At 40.0% G+C, this 22,509-nt stretch overlaps 7 protein-coding genes across 7 annotated transcripts; 2 read left to right on the forward strand and 5 right to left on the reverse strand. All coding sequences in view use genetic code 12, as the record gives it.

The window, feature by feature from the left end:
* Positions 1-110: 110 nt before the first annotated feature.
* STP3 (zinc finger protein involved in pre-tRNA splicing) lies at positions 111-2,970 on the forward strand. Its single transcript, XM_001386811.1, has one exon. It carries the CDS (start codon positions 605-607, stop codon positions 2,537-2,539), a length of 1,935 nt encoding a protein of 644 aa, XP_001386848.2. The 5' UTR covers positions 111-604; the 3' UTR covers positions 2,540-2,970.
* A 2,309-nt stretch (positions 2,971-5,279) lies between these two features.
* On the forward strand, positions 5,280-6,806 carry PICST_53878 (regulator of G protein; the record flags this gene model as incomplete). Its single annotated transcript, XM_001386812.1, has 3 exons — positions 5,280-5,607; positions 5,635-6,069; positions 6,124-6,806. Coding segments are annotated over 3 exons (1,446 nt in total), but the record flags the coding sequence as incomplete, so codon positions are not given.
* A 274-nt stretch (positions 6,807-7,080) lies between these two features.
* Positions 7,081-8,352, reverse strand: PICST_86681 (60S ribosomal protein L19). The gene is made up of 2 exons (XM_001387046.1): positions 8,333-8,352; positions 7,081-7,877 (listed from the first exon to the last, which is right to left on the reverse strand). Coding segments are annotated over exons 1-2 (570 nt in total). The 5' UTR covers positions 8,335-8,352; the 3' UTR covers positions 7,081-7,309.
* Positions 8,353-8,797: 445 nt separating this feature from the next.
* On the reverse strand, positions 8,798-11,205 carry ADE2 (Phosphoribosylamidoimidazole-succinocarboxamide synthase). Its single transcript, XM_001387047.1, has one exon. It carries the CDS (start codon positions 11,137-11,139, stop codon positions 9,436-9,438), a length of 1,704 nt encoding a protein of 567 aa, XP_001387084.2. The 5' UTR covers positions 11,140-11,205; the 3' UTR covers positions 8,798-9,435.
* A 1,067-nt stretch (positions 11,206-12,272) lies between these two features.
* On the reverse strand, positions 12,273-13,838 carry PICST_11262 (RNA polymerase II transcription factor; the record flags this gene model as incomplete). Its single annotated transcript, XM_001387048.1, has 2 exons — positions 12,273-13,423; positions 13,484-13,838. Coding segments are annotated over 2 exons (1,506 nt in total), but the record flags the coding sequence as incomplete, so codon positions are not given.
* A 3,934-nt stretch (positions 13,839-17,772) lies between these two features.
* PICST_29003 (Zn-finger protein) lies at positions 17,773-20,268 on the reverse strand (the record flags this gene model as incomplete). Its single annotated transcript, XM_001387049.1, has 1 exon — positions 17,773-20,268. The coding sequence occupies one exon, from the start codon at positions 20,266-20,268 to the stop codon at positions 17,773-17,775; it is 2,496 nt and encodes an 831-aa protein (XP_001387086.2).
* Positions 20,269-20,819: 551 nt separating this feature from the next.
* On the reverse strand, positions 20,820-21,920 carry PICST_53517 (Ca2+/calmodulin-dependent protein kinase; the record flags this gene model as incomplete). Its single annotated transcript, XM_001387050.1, is given in 2 exon segments — positions 20,820-21,104; positions 21,120-21,920. Coding segments are annotated over 2 exon segments (1,086 nt in total), but the record flags the coding sequence as incomplete, so codon positions are not given.
* Positions 21,921-22,509: the final 589 nt, after the last annotated feature.

Raw genomic sequence — 22,509 nt, forward strand, 5'->3', positions numbered from 1 at the left:
TCTTTCTGTACTTGCAAATCCCAATCACAAGATTACAGTTATATATATATCACCTCAAGTCATTAATTTTCACTTCCAACATCAATTTGGTTTTTAAGTACTTATCTTATAATACATTGTTTATTTTATTTTTATTTGATTACCTTCTTCAACCAACTGTCACCTGTCACAGCGGATAAATTTAAGACTCACCATAAAATTTTTTCTTTCTTTTCAGGAATTTATGAAATTTACATAACCTTTTCACGGTATTACTAAACATATATATATAACGAAAGCTATCCCGAGCGATTCAATCAACGTCAGGCCACCGATATTGTCAATAAATATAAAGAGCCAACACTATCGAATCCTTCCAGCTAGTCCGATTTGAAATCTCATCCAAAAGCAAACCCCATCTCAGTCACGCACTTGACCGAAAAAACTATCTGACTGTATTTGTGACTGTTATTTATATCTCCACTTTCCAAGTACCGACAAATTTATGTTGATTTTCATGTCAAAGAACACTTACCCAATATTGATTTGTTAAAAGCTGTTTATAAGAACGTTCTTCATTTTACGTGATAATTCCATAGTATCTACACAGCAAACAAATGGTACAATGTTTTTTTTCTCTCTTGGTTTAATTCATGACACAGCTAAGGCTACCTCTGGTAGCGGCAATAGCGCCAGTGCCGTTGCAACCAAAAGTTTCACCGCCCCAAATTCCAAAACATTTGGTCTCTTAGCGACGAAGAACTTATTGGGGTTAAAAGTCAATGTGTTCAAATTTTTAAACAATTTGATCTTCAAGGGCACTACCAATCTTGATGCGAACGGATTATTTCCGCCATTATTTAAGTCGACAATCGTTAACTTATCCAACCAAAAGAATCAGTGCAGATTACCAGTTAATTGCGCGGCCGACGACTTGGAATTAAGTTTGGGTGGTGCGAACGACCAAATCGAATTTTTCAATAATATCATTCTTAACGGCGTGGGAGGAGTTTCCGATTTCAATTCGAGCTCTGCACTCTCGAATACGCCTAACAGTGGGAACTTTGGAAACGGATCCAACAATTTCTATGGCACCGGACTCGACTCCAACGAACTCCCAGAATTTGACGATTTTTACGAGGCTCATAGCCACCACAACACACACACTCTCGGTGGGCACTCTAGTCAGTTTGGCAAGTTCAAGAATGAAGGCGACGAGTTGTTTGCTGGCAAGTCTATGAACTTCACTGTTCCATTACCTCAATCTTTCCATCACCACCAGATTGCTCACAACCACCAGGAGTTCATCGAAGTCAACAAAGCTAACATTACGTTGATACCAAATGCTTCTCTTTCGTTGTCCAAAAGCTACCTGAATTCCAACAATGGCTCGTACCACAACAGTGGCGACGACTACTTGAAGCTGATGAACGTCGTCGGTTTGTCTAACGACTCGCCATACTTCAATGACTTCATGCACAATGAAGGAAGACAAAGTCAGGCACAAGACGATTACTTTTCATCGTCTGTTTCTTCCAGCGAAAGTTACATCAGTCCTTTGGATGATGAATTTTTCAAGAAGTTCAATAGTGTTGAAAACACTGATCAGTTGAGAATGAACAGCACAACTAGCTCATTCTCCAATGTGGACGTTTTATTTGATGACGAGGACGATGTCTTTGCCGCAGTGGACGATTCTGCAAACAGAAAGAGAAAAATTGAATCCATCAGCTCTGGTTCATCTGTTGCATCGGTAGTATCTGCTTACAACATGGATGAAGAGCAATTTTTGAACAATACCTCTTCCTCTTTGCAAGCTTTGTATACTCAAGCTCAATCTAAAAATCTCTACAAGATTCCTCCAAAGAAGTACAGAAAATCTTTCAGCAAGGAAAAGGTAGCTTCAAGGCAAGAGAAAAAATCTAAATTGACTTCTACCTTGACCACCACCACCAATCCTTCTCAAACCAACGAACCAGTTGGATATGACACCCGCAATAACAGTGTAGTATCTTTGACTTCTACAATTAGTGAGCGCAGAAAGTCAGTCCGTTCCGCAGCAGACCCTTCTTTGCCTCACGAATGTCCGCACTGTGATGCAGCATTCAAAGTGAAGGGTTATTTGACTCGTCACTTGAAGAAGCATAGTCCAGCTAAGGCATTCGTGTGCCCATTCTTTCAAGAACCATGCGACGGAAACTCTGGAACTAAGTGCCATCCAACAGGTGGTTTCTCTCGTAGAGACACGTTTAAGACACACTTGAAAGCACTCCACTTCATCTACCCTCCAGGCACTAAGTCTAATGAAAGAAGTAGTATCAGTGGTAGATGTGCTGGTTGCTTCATGTATTTCGAGAATAATTTTGTTTGGTTAGCTAGACATATTGAGTCTGGTGAATGCAAGGGTACAGTACAACGCAAATTACAAGCACACAAAGAACAAGTTGTTACAAAGGAAGTTGAGGTCGTTAAAGTTAAGAGTGAATACGAAGATACAGATTTGCTTAAAGAGGACTTTGATGAATCGTCTCACTTTGTTAAAAAAGAATTACTTGATTAATCATTGTGTGTTCGACTTGATACAGCTGGTCTGAATTCTTGAAACTTGTTGGTGCTACAATTACAATTACTTCAAACAAGTTCCAAATTGCATATTTGTTTTTAGTTGTCCTGTTTGTTTGCTTTCCTTCATCACTTGCATAATTTCAATTCATTGGGTGAGCAAAGGGTATAGTTGATATTACTCTTAATTTCTCGACTCTGAAGAATGGGTTCACTGTTCTTAATTTTTGGTGATTGCCTCGAACTGTTTAACCTTGGATGTTTTTGATCCTATACTTTCATTTCGCTGTGAAAATATTTCCAAATGGTCTTGATTTGGATATGTTCTGAGAATTATTTCTATTTTACTTCATATGATGACCTTTTCATTTTTTATGTATGATCTTTTCAATATTTATTAATTTTAACAATATATGGGTAATTTAAATTAACAATTTGAAGTAGTGAAACCAAGGATATCTGGCATTTATATATGAAAATTGTGAAATGGAAGTTGCGGCAATAAACATTAGAATGTGCCAACGCCCTACAACGTCAGGTTGCATTTTCTGAAAGTGTACCTCCGTATAGATGGCATTTGTTCTCTTGCCTATATTTATTTTTTGCAATGGAGCCGTAGGGTTCAACGGGTTTTCAAACCATTACTATTTATTTCCATTTTACTCTGAAATTCTCTTGATCGACCACGTTCAGGTGTATTCCCACGCCCATTATCTTAGGGGCTCGTCGTTTCAAGGGGCATCGCAAAGAGGTATAACTTCCATGACCCTCTTAACTTTTCGAAGTTATAAAGAAACGCAGCATGCGGCACCAATATAATGATGCATCTGTCCCTTATGAATGCTAAAAATACAACACCCTTACTTCTTACAGTGTATTGTTAGCAACAGAAAATGCCCTGGAAACCATGTGGCCATACAAGAAAGCAGGGCAATTCTTTAAGCCAGTTTCTGTCGGCCCCTACTTGGTAAGGCATTAGGGTCTTCGCATATGGCGGCTCTAACAACAAAAACGTTGATCTCGATATTGGACTAGTAGCGGCCGTTAACACCATCTTCATTGTTTATGCTGCAAGTGCCATTCCACCCCCTGTTGAACCATATTTCTATAGCTCACTACTATTGGGTAGCCGCTTTGCCTTCTCTATACTTTCCTTACAGCGTACTTTCTAGTTAATTATATACTAAAAGCCCCACTATTGGGGACCAAAGAGCGAACTTCTCCCCTCATGCCAAAGGCACTTTTGCCTGGCTAGAAAGTAATACCTAATGGCATTACCATCTCCTTCTCTAGAGCCGTTCGAGTGCATGGATTTCGCAGCTGTACACATGGCCAGTTAAGTTCATGAAGTGCGTTCGCTAGGCGCTTTTGCAAAATATATGCAAGAAATGTCAAAAACACCTGAAGGGCACTCGGACTTTGTCGCTTATGTATTCAGAATCGGGTTCTACCCAAGAAAAATTGTGAGAAGCCGTTTTATACACCTATTTAACTAGGGGAGTTACAGGCGAACATAAATCAGTTAGTAGGATGAAATTATTGCCGTAATCACAATTCAGCTGAGATGGTTGCACTAATTATATTGAGATGAATTATAGCATATTGTAACAGCCACCAATTTCCTAGGAGCTGCTATTTCTACTGAATATTCTCTACGGAAAGGATATTGATTCGGGCAGTTTTTGCAATAGAAATCCTTTCTACAAGTCTGTCTAGCTGGCTTTTTGCAATTGATAAAATTTCAGAATAAATCCAGTGAAGAGCGTTGTTCAGTTCTGGTTTCGCTACATATTTATTTAAATTGAAACGGTTCATTGCAATAACGAACATATTGTAAGTCCAGGGTTGTAAAAGCAAGAAACAACCGTGACGTTTAATGGCAACGTACACAGCTTGTGGTAGTATTGATGTTTTCTTGTGCAAATTCAGGCGCTGGCTGAAGTAAGATTTTACGAAATAGTGCAAAAGAGTTACGAAAAGAGAATAACCAGATTTTTGCACCTGCTAACTTTCGCCTAGAAGCAATCAAGAACCGCCATCGCAAAAATTCGAAATCTCAGTTTCAAAATTGACCGACAAAGCACTTGATTAGACTACAAGAATGCTGCAGCTGTTGGGTTAGCTCTGGTTATCACATTCCTGGCCCAAACAGCAAACATTCCTCAACGGCCAGAAATACAGAGCGTACCCAGGTTGGTTGTGGGACGCTTGCGCAAGCGGCTACATGCAGGGCGTTTATTTTCGCACACACCCAAACGGGCAGCGTCCGGCAGGTACCATAGAGCCTCTATTTTGTTGCGATTTTCTACAGATAAATAATTTCTAGAGGTTACCACTATTGACTATTTACAATTTTATCAGGCGAAGGTGAAAAGTCTGTATATCTTAAAGGGTCCAGCGTGTTGAGAAATATAGATAGTATTTCTGACGTTCCTCTTTTTGCTCTTGACTTCCTTTGCAGTTTTATCATCGGTGCTTCTGGCGAGATTTCTGAACAAACAAGGACAAGTTTAAGCAACTAATAGCCAGACACCACCCCGTAAGACAGCACACAAGAAAACACTCGCTGCATCTTCTTTTGTAATTTGTCTACAACCTGGGGAAGATTTTCAACAACACCATTCGGATTGGTTACTCGGTTTCCATACCATTCCATATCTTTGTTGTTCGTGCAAATTTTCATTGTTTTGCTGATTCGTATTCAACATTTTAGTATTGGTCAATAACATTGAAATTTCAACATGGCCGACGAGAAGTACCAGTCGAATTACCCCAATTCGCATTACCTCTCCAACCTCAACAATCCACATGGTACCAATCAGACTGTGCAATTGGACAGATTGCCGACTTTGGGAGAAATCCTCGCCAACAAGACCAAGTCGCCAGTAGACATCTCGACGTTCTACCAGTTCATGAGAGATGTTGAAAACAAGCTGGACTATCTTGACTTCTGGTTTGAGATGATCAACCATTTGAGTTTGTGTAGACACTATGTCAAGGGTTTGAGAGACTCTATTATGCGTCAATCAACTTACACTGAGAAGAGGGCCTCTCAACCTTTACGAAGTGATACGGGCCAGTTGCGCGATGCAGCACCTTTGCGTGATTCTCTACCTGCGCTGGAGTCGAAACACAAGTCATTGAGCTCGTCTATCTTGTTGGACTTGATTGCTAGTGACAACTTCTTAGAAGACAACGATTCTCACAGATTGTCTCAGTTCTTGAGAGGAGACATTAATATGGACAACTTGGACCCAAAGTTAAGAGACCTTATTCAACATTATAATGACGAGACAAACCCCGATGAAACCAACGTCAGCAGGACGACGCCTAATCTCTCGAAGAAGTATTCAGCAGATATGATTACGCAATCACCCAATCCGCCATTTGCGGAAAAACGTCTTTCTTCCACATCTCACTTGTTGCGGGACTTAGACGACGATGGAAATGGTTCTTTTGTCGCTAACCAATTGGAATTGGGACAAGCAGACAGAGCTGTGAGTCCAAACAAGTACGTTTCTTTGCAACGTTCTCCATCCAACCCTTTTATGAATACTCCACCTCAACCTGCTCAGACTGAAGACCCAAAGAGAAACTCAGTTGTGAGTCCATCTTTGTTGGAGAGATTAATCAAGGAGTCTCCCGGTTCGACGAACCCAAATTCGTTCATCACCAGAGATAGATTGCGTGAATCGTCGCACAACCTTTTGTTGAAGTACTTTGTGGAAGATTCCGAAAAGAACTTGAACTTACCTTCTAGTTTGAACTCTCAGATCATCAAGGCCATTGAAGTCGAAGGTAGAGATGACCCTGATGTGTTTATCAATGTCAAGAACTATGTTTTCAACAGAATCGAAAACGAGCACTTGCCAAGGTTCTTGAACTTTGTTGCTATCCGAAACATTAATCACTCTAACTTCATCAGAATCATATTGGGATTCTTCTTTTTGTTTGGAGGTTTCTGGATCAGTTACATCTTCGTCTTTTTGAACTACAGAAAGTCAATCCGGCCAATTATCGTTGCACCATACCTTTTAGCATTTTACTTTCTTATCTCGTCGATTTACTTGATTGACCCAGTACTCGCATGGTTTGGTTATTCTGAATCGTTCTCCAGAGCAAGTGGACTGCCATTGATCAAGATAAGAGAAAACTTCATCTACAAGCTTGTTTTCAAGAGAAGTTTATGGGTATTGTTCCTTATCTTGTTGTGCACGGCTATTTTGACAGTAGTTTTCAGTTTGGTGCCAGGTGTTCGTTTGTAGAGTAGTTAATGCATAGCTTCAGTTCTCTCTAATACATGTTTTATTAATTTGAAATGATATTTCTGTTGTGGTCTTTCACTGCAGAATCCTGCTCGAAAACTTCCAGCTGAACCATATACTTACGGCTTACATCAGAACAAACTCTATTATACATAAAGTTCCTTTAAACTTCCAGAGTCATCTTATTTAGTTTCACTCATTTAAGTTAGAACGGACTCAAAAACCATGAAAATCATGTCAACTTCTCAATATCGCCTACTTCGACTTAATCACTACACATCTACACTCGTCTACTTATACAGATGTCATTTACATATAACCATATATAATAAACAGGAAATGGGTGGAAAATAAAGCACAGGAAGAGAATAATCAAGCACCAACAGCCAAATCAGAACAATAGAAACTATTAGAATAATATGTGTATATTAAAAATATAATGAACGTTTCTCAAAATGATCAACAGTGGCTTCTTGATTGATGGATTTCGATCATTCATACGCTTAGTTAGATTCAGCCAAGAAAGCTTCTCTCTTTTCAGCGACTCTTTGTTGTCTTCTTTCACGAGCAGCTCTGTTTCTAGCTCTTCTAGCTTCAGCTTCGTCCTTAAGAGCCTTTTCACGCAAGGCTTCGGCCTTGGCTTGGATGATGTGTTCAACCAAAGATCTCTTGTGCTTGAAAGTGTTACCCTTGGCAGACTTGTATAAGTTGTGGTATAAGTGCTTGTCGATCTTACCAGCATCTCTGTACTTGGCCAACAATCTTCTCAAAACTCTCAATCTTCTCATCCACAAAACTTGGGATGGCATACGAGCGTCCTTGGTACCCTTTCTCTTACCGTAACCCATGTGTCTACCGGCTCTCTTAGATTCTAACAAAGCTCTAGCTCTGGATCTGGAGTGGACAGTAACTGGCTTCTTGACGATGGTACCATTTCTGTATAACTTTCTGATGGCTTGACGGGAGTTGGCGTTAGCGATCTCGGTGGTTTCGTTAGGGTCCAACCAGATCTTTCTCTTACCAACACCAACAACACTGGCAGCAAGTCTCTTTTGAGTTCTAAGGTTAGCCCTATAATATGTTAGTATGAGTTATTGATAATAATGGTACATGATTGAGACATAAAACGACTCCTTGGCATCTAATACATTCACTCTTGACTACGATGATATCCACTGATCAGAATTTGAAATTTTGTCTTGTGCTCATTGAACTGAAGACTTTATGAGATTTTTCTGAAAGATTTTACGTCCATGAAGATCAGCAAAATCTTCCGCAAATTCTTCTAGTTTTCGTATCTGTTTACGGGATAGACATTCTGATGAGATTGGTGAGCATATAGGGGAAGGTTTACTGTAGAGTTCTCAGACTATGGAACCCCTGGTTTTGCCCCTTATTCTGACTCATCGGACATCGCTCCGATTCAACGAATTACGAGTCCAATTCTTTGACTTCTGGTATTCTTCGTGTTCTGATACTGTTGTACGTCATTCTATGTCTCGCTTTCAATGCTAGTCTTCACTTACATTTTGATTACTGAGTAGTTTGCTATCACTAAGTAAAAAGAGGAAGAGAAAACTTTTATTAACTAAATGGTGATGAAATTTTTTTAGGGGAAAATTTTTCGTGAGAAAGGTGCGACAGTCACGTGCCACACATATTTAAGCTCCTTAACTATGGACCAGTCCCCTGTCTCACTACTGAAGTTGAGAACTGTGCGAGTAGGTGAAATTGTAAGTTTCACATACTGCAGATACGCTCATATCATGTGACCTTTCATTTTGAGAACTGATGTAAATAGAGAGACTGCACTAAAGAACTTGTAAAAACGAACATAATATGAAGTCAGCTGACCTTGAGATTGCTAGGGTCGAGCCCTCACCACTCGCACGTGATGAGATGAGATGCCTGAAAAATTATGGTTGGTCTTCTAGTATATCTGATTTAGCATTCTTCGGTACTCTCACCTTATCGATAAATAACGTACATACACAGCAGCTATGGGAAAGTCATTGAGATCTAAGTCCAAGTTGAGAGCCAAGTCTATCAAGAGAAAGGGCGTGTTCTCCAACTTTGTTGATGAAAGAAATAAGAGATTAGCTGACAAGATGGCTGATGCCACCAAGAAGCAAGAGGAAGCCAAAAAGGCTGCTGCTGCCGAAGAAGGTACCGAACCAAAGGAAGACACTATGGACGTCGAAGAAAAGGACTCTAAGAAGGTTAGCACTTCCGGATGGAGAGACTCCAGAAAGCAGATATACAAGAAGAAGCAGATCAAGAACAAGAAGGGTGGAAACAAGACTCTTAAGTTCTAGATAGCCGGAAGTGATCGAGAAATTGATTTACCAGTTGATCTAGAGGCTGGTATACCAACTGACATCCTAACTATTTTCGTCTCTTCCAGGCTATAACGTCATCATTTTTGCATCCGCATTGCCATGAACACATTTTGCATCCACCAAACCAATGTACATTAGTTTAACTTTCATTCATTTTTAAATCACAGCATTTTTACAAGATTTATTTAGTTCTCATAAACTGATTTTATATTCTGATTAATAACATTAATATTGATGATCTATCAACTGTTAACCGATGATTAACGTCGTTGCCGTATAATCTATATACGTTACTTCTTCAACTTATCGGTCAAGTACTTTTCGTAGCCAATGTCCTCCAAGACTTCAGCTTTGCCTAAGACTTCTTCTTCCATGTTAGTCATGTATTGGTTCATTTCGTTCAACCATCTGGGGTCATAGGCACCCAAGATTCTAATTGCCAACAACGCAGCGTTGGTACTGTTGTTGATAGCAACAGTGGCAACCGGAATACCTCTAGGCATCTGCACAATGGAGTGTAACGAATCAACACCGTCCAATGTGGAACCCTTCACAGGAACACCGATAACGGGCAATGGTGTCATGGCAGCAACCATACCCGGCAAGTGGGCAGCACCACCGGCACCAGCAATGACGACCTTCAAACCTCTCTTGGGGGCGTCGATGGCATATTGCGACATTCTGTGTGGGGTTCTGTGTGCACTGACAATAGTCAACTCGAATGGAACACCGAACGTCTTCAAGATATTAGCACCAACAGACATGACAGGCAAATCGGAATCAGAGCCCATTATTATACCTACCAATGGCTTTTCTTTTGGAATCAAACTAGCTGGTATTTCAGTTGATTCACCTAAAATGTATGACAATCTGTTTTCGCAGTCTTCCATTGAGGAGGAGACGATGTTGATGTGTCCCATTTTTCTGTCTGGTCTAGTAGCCTTGCCATACAAGTAGACAGTGCCATGTGGGATTTCCAAAGCTCTACGGCAGATTTCCAACTCCTTATTGGCCACTTCCTTGTCACCTAAGACGTTCAACATGATAGCATTGGTTGAAGTAGTAGAGAATTCGGTAAATCCTTTTGGCATTGGCAAACCAGCAACAGCTCTGACATGGGCTTCAAATTGGGAAGTTACGCAAGCATCTATAGTGTAGTGGCCGGAATTGTGAGGTCTTGGTGCAATTTCGTTAATCAACAATTCATTATTAGGCAACAAGAACATTTCCACACCGAAAATACCACAGCCTGGGAAAGACTTCACGGCATTGTTGGCCAAAATGGACGCTTTCTTCGCCAAAGTATCTGGAATTCTTGCTGGAGCATACACTAAATGACAGATGTTGTCCTGGTGGACGGTTTCCACAGTGGGGTAGGCGAAGACCTCACCTTCCAAGGATCTGACAACCATCACAGCCAACTCCTTGACAAAAGGACACCACTTCTCTGCATAAAGAGGTCTGTCTTTCAAGAATTCAAGAGCATCCTTGATGTATTCAGCACTCTTAACTACAAAGTTGCCTCTACCATCATAAGCCAAGGTTCTGGACTTCAACATGAATGGATAGTCAAAAGCTTCACCGATCTTCAACAAGGCTTCCTCAGTGTTTTCCAACACTGGAAGCGATTCAGTGACGGCTACTTCGTGTGAGATCAAGTGCTCCTTCTGCAAATACTTGTCCTGGATCAACTTGATGGTTTCTGGTAATGGATAGATCAGAACATGGGGGAACTTTTGTTGGACTCTTTTCAAGGCATCAACATCAATGTGTTCGATTTCAATAGTTAAGACATCAGACTTTTCAGCCAACTTGACAATAGACTCATAGTGTGTGAAAGAGCCATCAACATGGTCACTCACTGCGTTGATCTGTTTCGCAGGAGAGTTGGGGGCATCCAAGATAACTGTGTTAATGTTAAGACGGTTGGCAGCTTCTACCACCATACGGCCCAATTGACCACCTCCCAAGATTCCAATAGTTTTCTTGTCCATGGCGCAACTATCGTGAACTATCTATTCGATACTAGATGATAAAACAAAGATAAGTGAAAGTTTGAACGAATGTCAACCTGATTGTATGTAGTTTCAATTTCGATGTACTCCAGATTGCGATGAGATGTATTATTAGATAGCTGGAAATTTCGTGGACGAAGTCAAAACGGGCGGTCTGAAAAGCGAGTATTGACTTCGCGCCATGGAATCAAAATGCAGGCACGACAAAAAATCGACTCTCGTTTAATGTTTAAAAGTTGCAGCCACTGGAATGTACATTCATGCACTCCTATTCTGATTGGCGGCTACTAGCATGGATTAATTTTATTTCTTCTACATGTCGAGAAATACACGTCTAAAGTTTTTAAAGTCGTTAGCCGGGGATCCCAAGCGTCAAAATATACAGTAATCACGAAAAAATGCCACCGGGACGCTACAAATACTGACTAAGAACGTGTTCTAGAAGAGGCGAACCTTGTGCATTGAAGCTTCTAAGAACAATATAAGACGGAAAGTAACCGGCTAAATAGGAGATAAATATAACATGATAAGTACAGATATAATTCAATAACAAACAAAAATACAAATAACCAATCCAATAACTCACCCAATTAAAACGTGTCTCATTGATAGAATCCTTGCTCAGGATAGGAAGATGTAAGCTGATATTCATGACCTTCCGTGTTGCCGTCTGGCAACACTCCGAGATCCAAATTCACACCTGGATGAGGCTGACCCTGTGTAGGATAATGCTGGACTCCTTGTGGAAGCGCACCAGCTTGTTGCAGTTGCGGATGTTGCTGAACAACTTGGTGTGTATAGATATTGGATTGTGGAACCATTGCTGATACCGGTGTATGGAAAGGGTACTGACCATAGTGCTGTTGCATTTGCTGCTGCGTAGGCACTTGAGTTTGCATTTGCTGCAACGAATGGAATTTTCTTTCCTGTGCCTTAGCCCAATTTGGGTCAAGTACAGAGCCTGGAGTCTGCAACATTGTTGCCTCACTTGATGGGTCGTGGCTGATAGGTGCACTAGCTAGGTTGTAGTTAACTTGATAGGGAACAGGTCGATTAGACAATGCTTGATTGGTCGAGTTTTGATATGGACTTGCCATGACACCGCCATTTGAATAATCGACTACTTGCGGCACAATGTTTTCATTAGATGAAACAATCTTAGAAGGTAAAATCAATTTACTTGTAGTAGTTACAGCATCCTTGAATTCGGCTACTTTGCCAAATTCCCAAAGTAATACCAACTTAATTTTCAGCACTGGGACAACATTTTGAGATTCAGTAGTCTCACCAGATTCAGATTCAGAGTCTGACTCGTAAACTATTTGTTTAATAGTCATTCCCTTGAAGGCAGAGTTGGCTTCATTTTCTTCTTTACCGATCAACTTAGTCAAGAAAAACTTCCAGAACTTTACCAAGAAAGCTCTGTTCTCATTGAATTTAAACCCTTCTTCAGTAAATTTAAGCACTTCCTTTCCAAAAGAATATATGCAAGTAAAAGTCGAGTAGAGCTTGGAAGATTCTTCCAAGTCGTCCCAACGAAGTAAAAAATTGGATCTGAATCCACCATCTATAGAATAATTACCCGCGAGGTTCGAGAAATGAATTTTAACCATATTGTGTATGATTGGAATAGTATTACAATTTTGGAAATTGTCCAAACCAGGAAATCTATTAGTAATGTTTGCGTTTTCTTTAATGACAAGTTTCTTGACCTCCTGATTCAGGTCTTGCACTGTCAATATGTATGGGGTTGGACTAGCAGAAAACGTATCATCAATTGACATAAAGAAGCCTTGGAATGATATATGATGTGAAGTATTCTGAATTGTTTGTCTTCCAGACTTCCTTCTTGGCCTTTTGTTAATCCCCAGAGTAGACATCATGGATGGGTTCTTGCGCTTAATACCAGACATGGAAACACTTTCGTTGAAGCCCAATGATTTGTTCAAGTTGATCTTGGAAAATATTTCTTCGAATTTCTTGTTGCACTCTTGTTGTTCTTCGTCCGTCTCAAAAACAGGACCTTCATTGATCAACTTAATAATGTGCAATTTCTGCCCCAAGTTCTTGATCACTTGGATATGACTGGAGACTTGTTTCCTGGTTCTGAATTTTCCAGTTTTGGTGAATATGTAATCTGAGATTAATTCGTTCCTGCCGCATGAGCGACCCGAAATTTTGATTTTATTCAAGCCATTCTTGGGGATGATGTTTAGCACCTCTTCGAAGGCCTGTTCAACATCCTCAGACCAGATATCATTGTCTTGGCTTCTGGAGGAACTAGTAGACAGACTTTGGCTGACTTCTGTCATTGAAGGGTCACCTGTGATGTGATCGGGCTCGAAGTTGGAAAAGAGGTCAGATGATACAGCCTCAGATGTGGCGATATATTCACTCGCAGCAGAGGTGAGTTTTCTGTCGCTAGAAACTGAATCGTCCTCGAACTCTGTCAGGTGCTCTTCGAGCTTCTTCAGGTTCAAGGTGGTGGGTGAAAGCGTACCAAGGACTCTGCGTACGGGGGTTCTTTCTTCGTGCTTCACAAAGATAGAAGATTCGTCGGTGTGGAAGGAGTTGGAGAAGTTGGCCGAATGGGGCATCTCCCTCCTGACGGATTTGGATGATTCGTGGACCTGGTAGAGCTGCTTGCCGTTGTCGTCTATGGCGATATCGACTATCAAAGGTAGCTTCTTGCTGTGGTGGCTGTGCGCTTTGATTGGTGTAGGCGCAGGAGTCGGGGTATGGTGAGACATCATCATTGATGTCGGGGACACGTAGCAGGGGGTAGTAAAAGAGTGGGATAGCGTGTTTTTGAGAATAGTTGGTTTGCTGATGTAGCGCTCGCTTTTTGTAGTTCAATTGATAAGCGACACAGTACAACAGCGGCTGCTAATACGTACACGCTTGAAGATTGGCGACAGAGACGAAGGAGGGACTCCAGTTGGCTCAGAGATTGTGGAGTTAGAGTATGTGATAAGCAACAGCTCCAAATTTAGCGTGGCTGCTCGAGGAGTGGATATGGTCGGAACTTTTCAGATATTCAGGTACCGAAAATTGACAGATCTGGCGAGGAACGATGAGCAAAGATCTTGTGGGCGGCTATGTCAAAAGCTAAGTGAACAGCAATGAGTTGATTGAAATATAAGCACAGGCACGGAAAAAACCAAGAGCAGGCTGCTGAGATGATATAAGGTTTATAATGTTTAAAAATCAAGTACCTGATGGACGACCAGGTAGGATGCTTTATATATGGTGTTTAAGATGGAAATGTAAATAAGACACTGTGCACTCTAGACCGCGGGCCTGTGCAGGCGAGCGAGCTTATTAGTGGTTCGTGCAGGCCTCTGGGTTAGGTAAAGTCAGATCACCGAAAGTAAGCGAAGAGATGCGAACGGGAAACGGCAAAAGCGTGTTCCACGGGATGTGTGGTAGAGTGTACGAACTAGCGAGGGCAACGGTTTCCAAGCAAACAGAGAGATGTGATGTGTCGGGTGAGTAATTGAGCTGGAAAAATAGGGTCCTCACTCGACAACAAATTCGGAAGATACATAGCGCCAGGTTAGCGACAGCTCTACGTTCGTTACTAGTTTCAATCCTACTCTAGTGCATGTAGCTCCAGGACTAGTGCAGAGGCAATGTGCAATATTTTTTAATCCATTTTTTGTAATTTATATTCAACTGAAATTTTAATTACGAATACACCCTCTTCTGTGCTGAAGCGAATTGTGTTGCTAGGTGACTAACCGCTTGATTAAACTATTTCCATTTATGCGCCAGCCACATCGGCAAATCCGTTATTTCAGGTAGAGAATCCGGACGCACACAGAATGCTTCTCAACAAAATCAGAATTGGTGAGTCCAGTAACTGATACTTTCAAGTCCGGTTCCTCCCGCAACAGCACTTACCGCCACGCCGCGTGATGGAACCCCTCTTGAAAATGATTGTCATTCTCGAAAAGGAAAATCGAACCTATCTAAATTCTAGATGTTACGATCCAAGCAGTCAGGCGTGAATCTGTGTTCCAAGCGCCCCAAACCAAATCGCATTACATTGTCCCCCTCTTTTTTTTTGAACCTAATTTTGGTTGATCAGAAGTATAGTTAGTCCCCCAAAAAAATAATAAATATTTAGCTTCAGATTATTTCTCAGCGATGCAGGACCGGAGCCTCTACTAGCCTTGAATGGTATGATACATCCGCTAATATGCAAGAGAAAACTTCCAATAGAACCGCTAATTTGATATTTCCTAGGAAACCAAGTTCCGAAGCTTATTCTTAATTTCTCTAAGTAAGAAAATATATGCGCCACTTATAGATTTCGATATTATCTAGGCCTATTGTTTTGACGAACCCTAAAATATACAAAATAGTAAAATAATTTTTGTCCAAGCATGATCATGGCTAAATAATTTGCCGCCATATTGGCGCGATCATGAATTTACATCAAGATTGTGCATCAAATATTAAACTCAAACTCAAACCTTAAAAGCTGGCACCGCTTGCAGCTTGATACTTGTGTAGCTCTCGCAGAAACTTCATATGAAAGCGAATAAGCTTTTATTAGTCCTCTTCAAGCAGTGAACAGCAACTATTGTTCCAATTAGAGTCCAAGCTAGTTGATGACAATCCCAAAAGCTTCATCCTGTGAAAAGGCTCTTTCAGCTTTTCCAGGAATGTTGGTTGAATATTTTTTGAAATTAAAGCCGAGAGATTCCTGTCCTGTACTATCCGCAAAATAACCGATTAATAATGTGGAAATACAAACGAGAACTGAAATAGGCTAAGCAATAATTGGAACCAGAGCAACAGTCGCCATTTACACCTCATCGAAGAAAGTTCAAAATGCTTTTCTAACCAATTTGAATGTATAACTATGTGTGTTCCATCAATTAGGAATGACCGTTAAACCCTTCTTGCCTCATTAGTGGCATTGGCAGATCTGCAGTCTGAAAAGAGCCCTGGATACGATTTTGAATATCCACATTTGGACTCTCGAGGGCCAAAATTGCATGGAGAGAAAGGGCTCTGAATTAGAAAATATATGAATCTATGGCTGTTATCCCCTCTGTTACGAAGTTGGAGACGAATTGGAAACTTGACGACCAAAAAGAGTATTCGGCTGCTCGAGCTGTTAGACGACGGATAACTAATTTTAGGGACACTAGATTATAGGTCTAGGAAATTCGCGCAAGTAATTAACTTTGCCTGAAAACCAACGATTTAACGAACCACAACAAATCCTTACTCTCTGTGAATAGGTAGGCAGAAGAATCTATTATTGTGTAATATTGCCAATGTTTCTTGTTAATCCAGGTTTTTGTCATTGTTTCCAGACTCTAAATTCTAGCGGGACGAACAATAGTCGTTTCCTGCGTAACAATATACTCCAGTTTCAAAAAGACATTCAACGAGACGATACTGCTATGCATAACATTGTGTTCTCTAACTTGTATGTGGTTGGTAGATGCCTCAGAGACGTGAATTTCGATCTAGCCGCTTTGAATCCAAAATGAACATCAAGTGAAGCGAGATGAATCCAAATTACTATTGGAAACATAGAACAATGGGGAACTTTTAGGTCCAGGAGTTCTAGGTTTCCTTTAGTGCATCTTTTCATGTTCGGAAGTTTCGCCAACACGTATTTTTTTTTTTGAATAAGGACAACAGTCTGCAACTTCAATCTACAGGTCAAATTACGTGTCCACGAAAACGTCGATACGGAGCTTTACTGCTTTTCTTCGATCAACTGATTACGCTGCTTTGTTCTTAGTCAGCTGTACGATGATGGTATTGTTCCCCTAATAATTTAACTTCTTGATAGATGATCTTGAAATCCCGTAGTGTAGAAAGGGCAGTTTTATCCGAGTAATGTCTGCAGTTCAGCATATGGAAATTTTAACCGCCATTAAAAGTACGGAAAAGCTTACACGAGTAAGATCTTGCGCATCGTACGCGCACAAGGAAAACTGTAATGGTAAGTGCAGCATGCGTGTATGTGCCTCGATGCATGCAACCAAAGTTGGAAATATTGGTATGTGATAAAATTGCTTTCGTAGTACATCAAGCAGGCAGCACCTCTGAAATGACAAATATACTCAAGAAATTGAAATGGTTTCCAAGACCTTCGAATCGCAAAGAGATTTAATTATATTACATGTTTTTACTGAAATCTGGTTACAAGCCACACACAGAAGCAACTAAAGTAAAACGTTGCAAATAATTTCTCCACGTAGAGATCGGCAGCGCTAACCTGCATAAATTCGTCTGTAATCAACTAATTTGACTAGAACAAAGACAGTATTCGTAAATGATCAACGCCAATTACAGAACCTATAAGTCGGTCTAAGCATTTATTATCTAGCAATTGCAATTAGAAATATGAGTTGAAAAATACAATCAGCCTTGTTTACCTTTCTTTTTAAAAAATTGTGTTGAGCAGCTTTCATTTTGGGAATATGTATCATGCCGACCAAGTTTGTTGATTGCTCTCACTTATAGTAGAGAATTCTGCTAGGAATTCTCAATACATTCCTTATGATCATATGCACCAAGTGCATTGCACATTATTCTATGAAAGCGGACATGAAATAGTCCATTAAATGCACCTGCAAGTTTTCAACCATTTAAAAATCTATGTAGCTCATGTTGATTTGCATCGTTCATATCATTTTCCACTTCACTCAAGTCATTCTCGTCCAATAATTCTTTGACATCATATGATTTAAACATAATCTCACTCCCATGCACGCCAAGGGAAGGGGAACTAAAATAATTACTTGTCAATATTTTCTCGTTATTATTTAATTCCCTTTTAACCTTGTTTTCAAAGGAAAACATCTCTGGAAGTATCTTGTAATACTCTTTCATCCATCTCTTCATTAGCCTGTGAATATTGTTTGATGATTTACTTCGTTGAAGAACAATTTCACTAAATTTCTGAAGATCTTTATTGAACTCCTCTATTGTGAAATAACCGTACTTTGCGTTTTTTGAAATTATTTGAGACAATGTAAGTGGTCGCGGTAACATGTCAGTAAAATCCCGCTGTAGAAAATCCAGCACCCCCTCACCATTTTTATTATCTTGTTCAGATATTTGCACAGGTAAATCACCAAATTTCCTTCTATTTTCATTTTCATTTTCCACCTTGACTTGATATCCTTGAATAATTCTATTAGCATCGAATTTTTCATTTAAAGTATTCAAACAATTTTCGATGACTTTCTTGATAGGAAAATAAACAGCATCAATTGATTCAAATTCTAAGTTATGCACTTCTCGTGAATAGACTTGTCTCGATAATGAATCCTTATTCATATCAATCACCTTATCTAAATCTCTGACCAAAACTTCTGCAAAATCTATCCGTCCTTTAATTTCGTCAATTTGTTCATAATAATCTCCGTCACTTCTAGTATCAGATCCATTAGCGTTATATAAAATGGAGCTCGTGGAAACGAAATTGTTATTCTTTCTTATTAATGGAGCTCCCTTTTTCAGTTCTCTTTTTAAACACCAATAGCGGCAAATTTCATTGCTGATACTTCTCATGTCCGCCCAAATATCTTCACGAGATCGATTAGGCAAGACATTCAAGTCTTTCAATTGATTATTTTCTTCTAAGGAAACTTGATTTTCAACTTTTAATGCTTGCAAAATATTAAACAAAACATCACTAAAAACCTTGGGGGCAATTGGAGTATTATTTTCTGTTTTCCATTTGAATATATTAAGTTTGTTGGCAGTCTTTTGATAGCTACTGAGTTTGGCATTTCTTTCATTTAGAATATTCGTATCACGATAGAACAACCTAGTCCGTTGAATGCCCCTGGGAATATCTTCTGCATTCCAACTTGGCGGACTGTGCTTGTCACAAAAAGTCCTCAATGTCATCTTGTTGCTAATAGCACCTTGCATTCCCATAGTCATTTCCATGTAGAGACCAGCTCTTCTAGCACATGTGACATGATATGCCTGGAAGCAGTTTCGGTTAGTACATTGGATGCAAGCACCAATCCTCTGTTTACAAATATAGCAAACCAATTTCCAACGGCTTTTCGGAATTAAATCTATGCCTTCAATAGGTTCCATGTAAATCGGATTGGCGAAATATAATTCATTAATCCATAAAGCACAAATGACATGGCTCCACAAACTATTATCAAGTTGCTTAAATGCACCCGTTTTACTCGGACAAAAAACGCAATCCGTTTTACGGTTCTTGTTTATCATACATTTTCGGCAAAGCCATTGCCCTTCAGGAATAAATGCTATTCCATAACACTCTTGGTGTACAGCTATATCGCAACCATCACAAAAAACAATAGCATTCGAATTGTCACAATCACTATCATTGCATACGGCACACCTTTGATCATATATAGAACCTGGAATTATGCCGTCGTCGGTTCCGTATTTCTCAATATCATCTCGGTCCAACAGAAGAAACGTCGTAGAGCCATCATAGGCTCTTTCCAGACTGCCATTATTATTTATTATCGAATTCATTTGGTGTTCTAGTTTGTCCCATTCATTTTCTAATGTCGTTATCATAATTTCAAACACTTCTGGAGTTATTTTGATTACATTGTTGGGTTGTTGGTTTCTATAACTCAAGAACAAACAATCCTGTTCGTCCATATCATATTCTACGGCGTTTCGTTTTCTTTCCAAAATTCTTCCAATTATGGAAACATCATCGGAACCATTTTCGTTTGAACCAGGCAACTGGAACGGACGAATATATGTGTCTTGGATAGTTTTACTAATTACTCTATTTTGTTCCTGGAAGCCATACGCTGTTATAGACTTACTAAATTTGACATTTAAACGATTTGCGTCACCCGCTCCATCATCTATCTTATTGAACACGGGTTGCTTTAATTCGGACATAATTACAGGACCAGGATTAACCATGTCGATGTCATTGTCATCCTCCGCGTCATTATTCAATACAAACATGTTGAGCTGGATGCCTTCGTCAAGATCGGGGTATATTTCTTTGAAGTCCCTTTCCTCACGTGGCTTGGAGTGACTGTCAAAGAGCGCCACCTGGGCGTAGTTGGGATCAGCAATCGATCTGCCTGTTGTGAATGAAGTTTGGTTACTCATTAAGGATTGTAGATCAATTTCGAAAACATAACAAAGGAATTATGAGAGTGATTTTGCCTATGAATCCAAGTCACGTCAATTGTATTCTGCTAATAGATAGAATATACAATAATTTATGTACGTATATGTGATTTGCCAAAGGTGAGATTACTCAGTTTCCTTAAATTGATGCTATTCGATAAAGAATAAAGAGTATTTGGAAAACGCCAAATCAGATAATTTTTCGTTTTCGATTTGTTTTTTGTCATATGCAGTATTTCATATTTTATTTTTGTAATTTGTAATTATATTCACTCTACTTTAGTTAATTCGATAGCTCAAAATAGTCCCCACTAAAAGCCTTGCAGATGCTTGAGCCTACATACACTAGCTGCAGCAATTAAGAAATGTATTTGCTTAACATTAGTACGTCCCCATCATCTAATGCATATCTAAAATTAAATATAGAACTTTGAGGTTGCACTCGGCACCGCTTCATCATCGACGACGTATTCCAAAAAGTCGTCATTTTGAATCAGTTTCAAGCGGTGAAGGTCAACGTAGGAGTTTAGCCTGGAAACCGAAGCTGATGTGAGCGGAGTATTGAAGCACGAAACTTGCTCAGGCGTCTCGCAACAAGCCCCCTGTAGAGTGACTCCCGCTATAAGAGAGTCGATTCTTGATTTTTCGATAAATGATAGTTTGGACGATAAGCCATTGCTACTGGCAGCAAGAGACATACTTTGTGAAGATAATCCTGAACTGCCTTCGCTATTTTCTTGTGTTTTGAAGTGTTCGAGCTGTGAAACAGAGTCTCTTAGTTGTTGACTCAAACTCAGCAACGTCGTAGGCAGTTCCTCGGCTTCTTCTACTGTAACAGCATCAGATAAAAAGGGGTGCCTAAGTAGTTCCTGACAGGATTGTCTATTGTACTTTTGCAAACACGTTCGTATGAAGTCCTTTAATTCGGGAGACTTATTATTCCAGTAGTCAACGGGCTCAAATTGGTACTCAACATTGCGGATAGCTTCCATAGTCTCTTGATCTGTTTCGCAATCGAAGGGGAAGTAACCACACAGCATAAAGTAAACTATGACGCCAATAGCCCAAACATCAACCGACTTGGTGTACCCCACGCGGTTGATCATCTCTGGGGCCATATAGCTAAGAGTTCCTGACCTGTCATAGAGTTTCTCACCCGTTTGGAGTATTCTTGCGAGGCCAAAGTCTGCCAATAGTATGTCGCTACCATTGCTTGTGTCCCTCGACTGAAACAAAATGTTCTCAGTCTTTAAGTCTCTGTGAACTATATTGCAGGAGTGCAAATATTCTACAGTTGAAACGATCGTCGTTGTTATTTCTTTAATTTCTGGTTCGACCATTCCTCGATTAGACTTGACAATTCTATCAAAAAGCTCGCCTCCGAGGGCGATATCTGTGATTAGGTACAATTTATCGGACGTCTCAAAATAATCAACCAAGGCGAGTATGTTTCGATGGCTCCTCGAGATCCTCTTAAGAACTTGAAACTCATTTTGTAACATCATCTCTAATCCATGGACCATGCGTTTTTTGTACATCTTGGCTGCATAGTGCAGCCCTGTGAATTTATTCTTACATTCATATACGGATGAGAAGGTGCCGTTTCCCAACTTGTTTTTGGACACATAGTATTTGCATGGCTCGTTGTAGGATTTCGTAGATGCCAGGAGGGATGCGCAATCTGCGCTTGGCCATCCTTCGAAACTGGAAGCTGATTTAGAGTCAAACATAATTATACTAAGACTCGCAAGTGAAAGAAGACATTATGCCTCGAGATTTTTCATGTCTACAGAAGCACATCTGAATATATACTTTAAATATATGAGATGAGGAATCTTGAGAACCGAGTACCGAATGTGGTGTCACCAATGGTAAAAACACCAGATTGTATACTGCACAAGAAACTCCGGCTCAAATGTCGCCGTGTGTCATTCTCACACATTCATACAAGCTAACAGGGCTGCAGAGAATCACGCAGTTTTTCCGATGTTCGAAGCGCAATATCGATCAAAAAGAATTTCTCGGTATCCAGGTCGGAAAGATAAGTCGGAAGTCTCGAGGAGAAAAGATCAAAGTTTAGGTCACGTTATCAATCACATGACCACTAATACATCATGTGAACCAGAGCACCTGACTGGTTTCAAAATTTTTTAGATCTTCCTACACTACGGAGATGAGCATCTAGTCAATATTTCAACCTAGACAGTTCAAAACTTCAAA

The sequence above is a fragment of the Scheffersomyces stipitis genome, chromosome 1, assembly GCF_000209165.1.
Source record: "Scheffersomyces stipitis CBS 6054 chromosome 1, whole genome shotgun sequence".
NCBI classification, from domain to species: Eukaryota; Fungi; Ascomycota; class Pichiomycetes; order Serinales; family Debaryomycetaceae; genus Scheffersomyces; species Scheffersomyces stipitis.